This window comes from Tupaia chinensis, unplaced genomic scaffold (genome assembly GCF_000334495.1).
Source record: "Tupaia chinensis unplaced genomic scaffold, TupChi_1.0 Scaffold000361_2, whole genome shotgun sequence".
In the NCBI taxonomy this organism is placed as follows: domain Eukaryota; kingdom Metazoa; phylum Chordata; class Mammalia; order Scandentia; family Tupaiidae; genus Tupaia; species Tupaia belangeri.
The window spans coordinates 3,069,117-3,078,850 of record NW_006159858.1 but is presented as its reverse complement, the minus strand read 5'-3'; the positions used below and the strand labels follow the sequence as shown (position 1 = coordinate 3,078,850).

Genomic DNA, 9,734 nt, shown 5'->3' with positions numbered 1-9,734 from the left:
ATTTCTCGCTTTCTGTCTCTCTGTCTCTTTCTGTCTTTCTGGTGAGCACACATGCCCTATAGCAAAAACCTTTTTAAAAAAAAAAAAAAAAAAAAAAAACCTTTTAGAAAAAAAAAAAAAAAAGAACCACCCCTCCCCTCTCCACTTTTTTTCTCCTTAAAAAAAAAAAAAAAAAACCTCTTAGGAAAAAAAAAGAAGCAGCAGTACCTTGCCTCTTCAGCTAGTTTATCTACTCTCTCTGCTTTGTTTTCTTTGTTGTAGGATAAAATTAGTATCTGAAGTTAGATAGACTGCAAAGTTTGAAGGCACAGTTGCTAAGACTGCCCTCACTTTAGATACCAACTGAAAGTCTGGTGAGATCCCTCCAAATTGTCATCATTCGATAATTTGCAAGAACTCATAATTCATAGAAAGCAGTTAGATGGTTTATTACAGGAAAAGGATAATTAAAATCAGACAAAGGAAGGGACAGATCCACAGAGTAGAGTATGGGGAGATTCCAGACAGAGTTTCTGCTGCCCTTTTCCTTGGAGTTATAATATATTACCTTCCCATCATTAATGTTTATACAGTATACACATATTATTGCCAACTAGGAAGCTCACTCAAGCTTTGGTTTCCAGAGCTGTTTGTTTATTTATTTATTTATGGATGTATTTATTTTCCTGTATGAGAAAGATATTTCTGACAGGGACCCACCATGTTGTAATCCTCCTTCTCCACCAACCCAGGTAGCTAGGATTATAGGCATGCACTACCACAGTAGTCCCCAGACTTCCCAGAACCAGAGACTGGCCTTGTGGAAGACAATACCTTCAAAGAGGGGGGATGTTGGTTCCAGGATGATCCAAGTGCACTACATCCACTGTGTACCACCTTTCCACCACTACCACATTGCAGTGTACAGAAACAGTCACACAGTAGGGTTCATGCTCCCATGAGAATCCAATACTGCTGCTGATCTGACAAGAAATGGAGCCCAGGTAGTAATGGGAGTGATGGGGAGGGGCTATAATCACAGAGAAAACCTCACTCACTTGCCCACATCCTCTCCCTTTGACAGCAGTCCTTCACTTGTCTGTGGCCCAGCCCCAAATGGTCATGTTCCAGTGGTTGGGGACCCCTGCACTACCACACCTGGCAAGTTCAGATTGTTCCAGCAACAGAACCTGCACCTCTCATGCAACCTCCAGTCTTCTAATCAGTGGTGCTATCTATATCCTTCAAGGATGGACTGGTTTCTAGAGTCTTCATCGAGACTTCATTATGTAGACATAATTGATTAAATTGATTGTCTAATGTGACCAGTCCCTGCCCTGGAAAAGACACTCCTATTAATGACAGAGTACTTCCTCAAAGTAAGACTAGACTTCTGTTATACAAGGCCAAATTATTTACTACACAGGCCATGTCCCTGGTCTTTGGTTAGGGATCTTTTTACCTCCATAGGGCTTGTGTGCTTGCCAGAGAGATACAGAGAGAGAGGGAAAGTGAGAAATTACCCCCTAGGGGGATGGCCATGTTGCAATCCCTTCCCCATTATCTTCTTGGGATTTTGGGCACATGTGTAAAAGCACCTAACATGATTTTCAAGCTGCTGGGCCCGCAACTCGAACTGCAGCCAGCCATGTGGGAATCCACCACCCCATCTACCATGCCACCTGCTAGCCCTGGTCAGGGATCTCTTAAGCAAAAACTGTCATGTTTCTCAGGGCAACTGTATTTTGTATAGCATTTATATGATGGATAAAGCAATACTGTCATTATAAATATACTTAACATTTGGAGGAACCTGAGTGTAGAGTAGGGATAGTTGTAAAGAAACAACTGGCAAGCCCCACAGACTGATGGTTAGGGTATCTAGATCCCACATGGCCACTGCATAGTTTGAATCCCAGCCCAAGTGGCTTCAGAAATATGCCAGGCACCCCGAATCCCAAGAGGATGGAGAAATGGAGAAGGGATTGCAGCATGATCATGCTCCATTAGGGAGGTACTCTCTCTCCAGCAAGCTTACTCATCCTATGGCTAATTTTTGAAAAAATAATTAACTAATTTGGGGCTTGCTGTGTAGCCAAGTGCTTAAGGAAATTAGATACTACATGGCTGACCATGGTTTAAATCTCAGCCATGGTGACTTGAGAGACTGAGCAGGAGCATGTGTGTGTCCTAAACCCCGAAGGAATGGAGAAGTGAAGAGAAGTTAACTGCCATGTTACCACACCCCAGTGGGGGTGCTTTATCCCTCTTCCTCCTTTCTGTCCCTTTGTCTCCCTCTGGCAATCGCATATGCCTTTTGGCAAATCAAAGAAAAGTAGTTAACTAATTGAGGCTAGCTCTTTTTTTTTTTGAAGAGGTTTTTGCTATAGAGCACGTACACTCGCCAGAAAGAGACAGAGAGATAGAAAACGAGAAATCACCCCCCGGGGGGGATTGGTCACCTCTCGGGGTCTTCAGCATGCACGCACACAATCACCCCCCGGGGGGGATTGGCCACACAACAATCCCTTCTCCTCCATTCTCCTCTCGGGGTCTTCAGCATGTACGCACACAGCCCAGCATGAGCTTAAGCCACTGGTCCAGGGCTTGAACCGTGGTCTACTACATGGGTGTCCAGCAACATAGCCATTACGCTAACTGCTGGTCCCAAGGCTAGCTCTTTAGTTTACTGGTTAAGGGAGTCAGATCCCATATGGCTGACCACAGTTCAAATCTCAGCCATGGCAGCCGCAGCCGCAGAAATGTATCAGGAGTGTGTGCACATGCATGTGCATGTCCCCAAAATCCTGACAGGAAGGAGGAATAGAGGAAAAGGGATCACAGTGTACTACACTCCATTGGGGGTTCTTTTTCTCTCTCTCTGACAAACTCTCTTTCTGTCTGGTGAGTTCACACACCTTCTGGCAATTAAAAAAAATTTTTTTCCCATATATTTATCACCATACATCTGTGGGAAGCTTCTTAGAAGTACAACTTCCTGGGATCAGCAGATGGCTTAATGGTTATGTCACTGGACTCCCACATGGCCGACCATGGTTCAAGTCCTGGACCCAGAGGCTTGAAACTTATGCCGGGCACGTGTGCATGTGTGCCCAAGATCCTAAGAGGTGACTGGAGGAGAAGGGAGTATGGCATGGCTGTACCCCCTGGGGGGTGATTTCTCACTTTCTGTCAGTCTTTCTCTTATCTCTCTGGTGAGTGCACATGCCCTATAACAAAAATCTCTCTCTAAAAAAAGAAGTACAACTTCTTTGGGTCCTGTCCCCAGAGATTCTAATTGGGCAATCTGGGTTGAATCACAGGAATATGTTTTTTTTAAAAGGTCCTTAAATAAAACTAATGTGCATCTCTAAGCCACTTTTTTAGACATTGTTTAGACAGCAAAGCCTTTATTTATTCAGTAAATAATTATTGATTGGGCCAGCAGGTGGCATGGAGGTTAAGGTGGCTGGATCCCACGTGGCTGACTCGTGGGTTCAAGTCTCAGACCTGGTGGCTTCACAGTCACACTAAGCATGTGTGAGTGCAAGCTCAAAATCCTTAGACTAGACTGGAGGAGAAGCGATTGAGGTGGCTGTCCCTCTTGAGGGTTGATTTCTCACTTTCCCTCCCTCTCTGTTTCTATCTCCAGCATATGCCCTATAGCAAAAACTAAAATATAGTAAATAAAATTTATTCATCAATTATTATTATTAAATGCTGTACTGGCTGCTAGTGTTGTAGATGAATAAATAAGGATCTCTGTTGTAAAGTTACTTATTAAATGGGCAATACAGGTTGAGGTAGAGAAATGCAATTTAGTGAAATAAATGCTATGTGAATGCTGTATGGATAAGGGACCAGCTTCCTTTAGCTGGGAGAGTAAGAATGATTTGTGGCTAAGGTAAAAATATGAACTAGGACTTCAGACCTTAGTCAGGGTTTCCAAAATGAAAAAAATACATTTTAGTAAGAAGGAGCAGCATGCATGAAAGCAATGCATTCTGAAAGGTGATGGCATATTCATGGAATGTTAAGATCAATGTGTGGTAATGGTATATGTGGTAGGTGGTGGAGGGAAGTAAACCTGGGGAGGTAAGTTGAAGGTGAATTTTAAAGGCTCTTGTAGGTGCAACTGTGGCAGTGCACACTGGTTGACACTGGTGCTCTGCAAGCTGAGGCCGCATGCGAAGTCCAGGTTTGCATTCCTCCCTGCCTTATAAGAAGGCATCTTGGTATGTGCCTTTAATCTTAACTATTTGGGAGGCTGAGGCTACTGGGAAATTTGACAGGCTTGAGGGCGGTCTAGGCTATATACTGAGACCTGTCTGAAAGAGCCAGTCATGGTGACACACTCTTGCAGTCTCAGCTACTTGGAAGGCTGAGGCAGGAGGATCAGAATATAGTGAGACCTTGTCTAATTGTGAGATAGGGAGTGGGGGAGAAGGTCTTGTGGTAGGGTAAGTTTGGATTTTATCATGCAATCAATAGGAAGATTGTAGGCTTCCATTGAAAAGAGTCTGTTCAAGCATGATTTTCTTTTTTAAAAGGTTTTTTCCATAGGGCGTGTATACTTGGCAGAAATAGAGAAAGTGAGAAATAACCCTCCCACCCCCGCCATGGGTGATGACCACACTGCAGTTCCTTCTCCTTCATTTTTCTCTCGAGATTTTGGGAGCACATGTACATGTGCCAGGCATGATTTTCAAGAAAGTGATTTTCAAGTCATCAGGTCTGGGGCTTGAACCACAGTGGGAGTCCAGCACCTTAACTACTACAGCAGCATGCTGGCCCAATGATTTATTTTTTAAAGAAGAAAGTATAACTGGCAGCAAAGGATGTGACTTGTAATAAGGAGAGTATAAAGAAGAAAATCATTGAGGAGCATGCTACAGTAATCTCATTAAGAAATTTTGAAGGTGGATATTATGGCATTGTTATAACCATCCAGTGAATTTATCATTTATTACAATCTCTAATAGGAAAAAAGCATTTGTAATTCTTTTCCCTCATACTTATTTTTTTCTAGGTTTGAAGTCCTAAGTTTTCTCATGTTGTGCTACAATTCTGCTATTGTGTACATGCCTGCCTCATCTTACCAATCTCTTTGTCGGATGGGCTCCAGGTGAGAGGAATTATTATTAACTTTCATATTTACCCATTTATTTGACAAATATATTATACTGAGCTTATTCTCTATGCAAGGTACTGTTCCAAACTCCTGGTGATAATAGCATTAAACAAAATACATGAAACATACATTCCTGTAGGAATCTTTATCATCCCTCATGACTTCTTTTTTGTTTGTTTTTCTCTTTTCTTTTTTTTTTTTTTGGGGGGGGGTGTCTTTCCGGTAAAAACCGGAAAACCTGCTAGACAAATTCTAAAAGAGTTGTAACACTCCCTCATGACTTCTTGAAAATTATTTTAACATTAAAGAAATGTTTTCTACCTGAATAAGACATCTTAAGTTTAGGGTTTTTTAGTGATATAGCTAATCACTCCCTCAATGCCAATTTAAATCACTTGGAGGGTTTCAAATATGTAAATTCTCCTATATATGGGAAAAGTCATAAGGAATGTGACATTTTCCTTTATACTATATATGTATATATATATATAGATAGATAGATAGATAGATATTGCTAGAGAATACTAGCAATTTTATCAATTATCTTTAAGTCTCAGCTGTGTTATGGGGCGGCAGGGTTTTCTATGTTTACTATAGATTATAACGTTTATTAAATCAGAATGTTTTTTTTTTTTTTTTAGAGAGAGATTTTTGCTATAGGACGTTTGTGTTTGCCAGAGAGACAGAGAGACAAAAAGTGAGAAATCACTCCCCAGGGGGAATGGCCATTCTCTGCTTGGAATTTTGGGCATGCACACACATGTGCCCGGCATGAGTTTAAAGCTACCAAGTCCAAAATTCAAACCGTGGTCAATGTGAGAGTCCAACAACACCCATTATGCCATCTACTGGTCCTGTAAATTGGAATTTTTAATAATTTGGACATACCTGGACTGAAATTTAAATTTCCACAATAGAAAAAGAGTTTAAATAATATAAATTAGTTTGGAGCAAGGTTTATTTAATATTTAAAGGCACAAAATTTCAGCTATAGAAGAAATTCAGAGTTTATCATCTTCAACTAAATTTAAAAAAAATTGTTTTTAATACCAGAAGGCATATGCACATATGAGGTAGGCAGGGGGAGCAGTCCCCAGTGGAGCCTGGTCATGTCACAATCCTTTTGCCTCCATTTCTCTATCTTGTCAAGATGCTAGGCATGCATATGCCATAGGGGACCAGGCTTCCTCTCTGCATTGTCTAACTGCCATGCCTTAGGGCTGGCTCTCCAACTTATTTTTACTTGTAGAAGCCATGTCCAGAAAAGGTTAAATGCTATATTGGCTTTCTATTGCTCTATAACAAATTACCCCAAACTTAGCAATTTAAGAAAATATCATACATGTATTATTTCAGTTTCTGTAGGTTAGGAGTCCAGGGCATACCTTAGATGGGTCATCAGCTTACGGTCTTATGAGTTAAGGTTTTGGCTGGAGTTGTAGTCTCATCTGAGACTCAACACTTCTGTTGGCAGAATTTGGTTCTTGTGATTGTAGGACTGAAGGATTTAGTTTCTTGTTAGCTGTCTGCCGAAAGCCATCCTCAACTTGCTTCTTCAAAGCCAGAGGAAGAGTGAAAGACTCTAGCAAGACCTTGTGCCTTATGTATCAAAAATCACATAATCTGGGAACCAGCAGTTAGCGTAATGGCTATGTCGCTGGACTCCCACATAGTTGACCGCGGTTCACGTCCCGGACCTGGTGGCTTAAAAGTCACGCCAGGATTAGTTCTAACTTTGATTTTACAGATTATCTTGAAATAAACATAGTTTTATTTTTTTTCCTATAGTAACATGATTAATAGCTTACAAAAGTTTTATCTTGGGACCAGCAGTTAGCATAATGGCTATGTCGCTGGACTCCCATGTAGTTGACTACGGTTCGAGTCCTGGACTTGGTGGCTTAAACTCACGCCAGGCGCATGTGTGTACATGCCCAAGATCCCGAGAGGAGAATGGAGGAGAAGGGATTGCGGCATGGCCATCTCCCCTGGGGGGTGATTTCTCGCTTTGTGTCTCTCTGTCTCTCTCTGTCTTTCTGGTGAGTTAATGCACCCTATAGCAAAAAACCTCCCCCTCCCCCCCAAAAAAGTTTTATCTCTAACCTAGATGCTATTTTCACTGTTTAAGCACTTACTGCTTATCTGCAGGTAAATGTATTTGTAAGGGCCTAGTTTTAATTTATGAAAAGGAATCTGTTAGGACCATCAGATGGTGTAATGGTTGCATTGCTTGACTCCCATGTAGTTGACCTCAGTTCGAGTCCTGGACCCAGTGACTTAACTCATGTCAGGTGCCTGTATGTATATGTCCAATATCCCATGAGGAGAGTGGATGAGAGGGGATTGTGACCTGGCCATCCCCCCTGGGGGAGGGGTTATTTCTCACTTTCTGTCTGTCTCTCTGTCTTTAGGACAAGTGCACACCCTACAGTAAAAATCGCTCTTAAAAAAAGGGGGGGGGATCTATCAACTCTTTCACCGACAACATTATTGTGCCTGTAATATAATTTTTTTTTTTGAGGTTTTTGTGTTAGGGCGCATATACTCACTGGAGAGGGGGAGAGAGAAAGACAAACAGAGAGAAAGTGAGAAATCATCCCCAAGGGGGACGACTACTACATAATCCCTTCATGATAACAAAAGCAGCAGTAGGGAACCAGCAGTTAGCGTAATGGCTATGTCGCTGGACTCCCACGTAGTCGACCGCGGTTCGTGTCCCAGACCCGGTGGCTTAAAACTCATGCCGGGCGCGTGTGTGTGCGTGCCCAAGATCCTGAGAGGAGAATGGAGGAGAAGGGCGTGACCATCCCCCCTGGGGGGTGATTTCTCGCTTTCTGTCTCTATGTCTCTCTCTGTCTGGCGAGCGCACGCACCTTACAGTGAAAATCTCTCCAAAAAAAAAAAAAAGGCAGCAGCAGAGTTTAGTAATCCTCAAACATTTGTTTACATATTCTTCAAAGATTTTTTTTAAAAGTTTCTCTGTTTTCTAAGTTCATTTATTTAGTTCCTCAGAGAGAGAAAGTATTGGAGTATCCTAAAAGACCCCTCATGCCATGATCTGGACCTAGCCTTTGCCAGCCTAGTCACATTTACACAAGCCCAGCATGTGCAGAAAAGCCTTGGGATGTGCACCTGGGGCCTTCCTAGGTGGGTTCAGCATTGCAGAACATTGCTTATCACTGCACTACCAGCTAGCCCCCGCTACAGAATTTTGGGAAACTATATACTCCTTGTTTTTTGTGTTATCTTTTTTTTCCCCAGAGGACATGTGTATTTGCCCAGGCATAGGAGCGGGGGGTATGGTAGTGAGAAAGCACGCCCCTGCCATGGGGCATGGTTACACTGCCATTCCTTCTCCTTCATTTCTCCCTCTTTTCAGGATTTTGGGCATGTTGTACAAGCCTCCAAGTCCAGATCTTGAACCACATAGTCGGTCATGGGCATACCTTAACCACCATGCCCACAGGCTAGCCTTCTACTATCTTAAATAGCTGTAAATGGTAGAATTTCCAGTATGTAAATATTGAAATTAGAAATAAATGTCTAGAGGCCAGCAGGTGGTATGATGAAGGCACTGGACTCCCATGTGGCCAACCCACGGTTCAAGTCCCAGACAAGCAGCTTGAGAATCACACATATGCCTGTGTATGTATGCCTAAAATCCTGAGAGGAGAATGGAGAAAGAAGGGACTGCAGTGTGGCCATTTCCCTGTGCTGGGGTTGGGGGGTGGGGGGGAAGAAGAGGGGTGATTTCTCACTTTCCCTCTCACTGGCGAGCACCTGCAAAAACCCTTTAAAAAACAAAAATAAGTGGCTGGCAGGTGGCATGGTGATTAAGGGTGTTGGACTCCTTACATGACTGATCACAGTTCGAGTCCCGGACCTGGTGGCTTTCTTTCTCACTTTCCCTCTCTCTCTCACTCTGTCCCGCTCTGCTCAAATCAAAATAAATACAGCTAAACAAAATAATTAAAAAAAACAAAAACCTTTGGTCACTATTTTAAATGTGCATAATGTAAATGACATAGAGATTTCTTTCAAAAGGCTGACTTTGATATTTATTTATTTATTTAATTATATATATGTATTTAATATATTTATATATGTGTGTGTGTATGTATGTGAGTGTGTGTGTGTGTGTGTGTATGTGTGTGTATCCAGAGATGGATAGAGAGAGAAAGAGCGAGAGTAAGAAAGCAAGCCACCAGATCTGAGACTTGAACCACGGTCAGCCATGTGAGAGTCCAGCACCCTTAACCAATACACCATCTGCTGGCCCCAAATATCACAGAGATTTGATACCTGCAGTCATATCATCCATTTGAGGAATAAATGAACAAACTCTTACTTAATAGTCTGACATTATATTATTCCTTTATTTACTTGCAATTGAATTTCCATTCTACCTTCACATACAATTTTCTTAAATATTTTTAAGAGTTATTTTATTTAACTTTATTTATTATTATTATTTTTAATTTGATCAGAGAAAAGACAGAGATAAGTAGAGAGAGAGAGAAGGTCCGAGACTTGAACTGCAGTCAGTCATGTGGGAGTCCAACATCTTTAACACCTCCCCATACAATTTTATCTTTTTTTTTTTTGGAGAGGCTTTTGCTATAGG

The 9,734-nt window shown here is 41.9% G+C and overlaps 1 protein-coding gene and 1 non-coding gene across 2 annotated transcripts in view; one reads left to right on the top strand and one right to left on the bottom strand.

The window, feature by feature from the left end:
* The window catches only part of HYCC2 (hyccin PI4KA lipid kinase complex subunit 2), a 91,908-nt gene that overhangs the window by 65,228 nt on the left and 16,946 nt on the right, over nucleotides 1–9,734 (top strand). Inside the window, 1 exon segment of the mRNA XM_027773637.1 lies at nucleotides 5,009–5,104. Within this exon segment, the coding sequence (XP_027629438.1) occupies nucleotides 5,009–5,104 (96 nt within the window).
* Nucleotides 5,318–5,382, bottom strand: LOC114008625 (U7 small nuclear RNA). The gene has a single exon (XR_003550131.1). It is a non-coding gene; the product is annotated as a U7 small nuclear RNA (small nuclear RNA).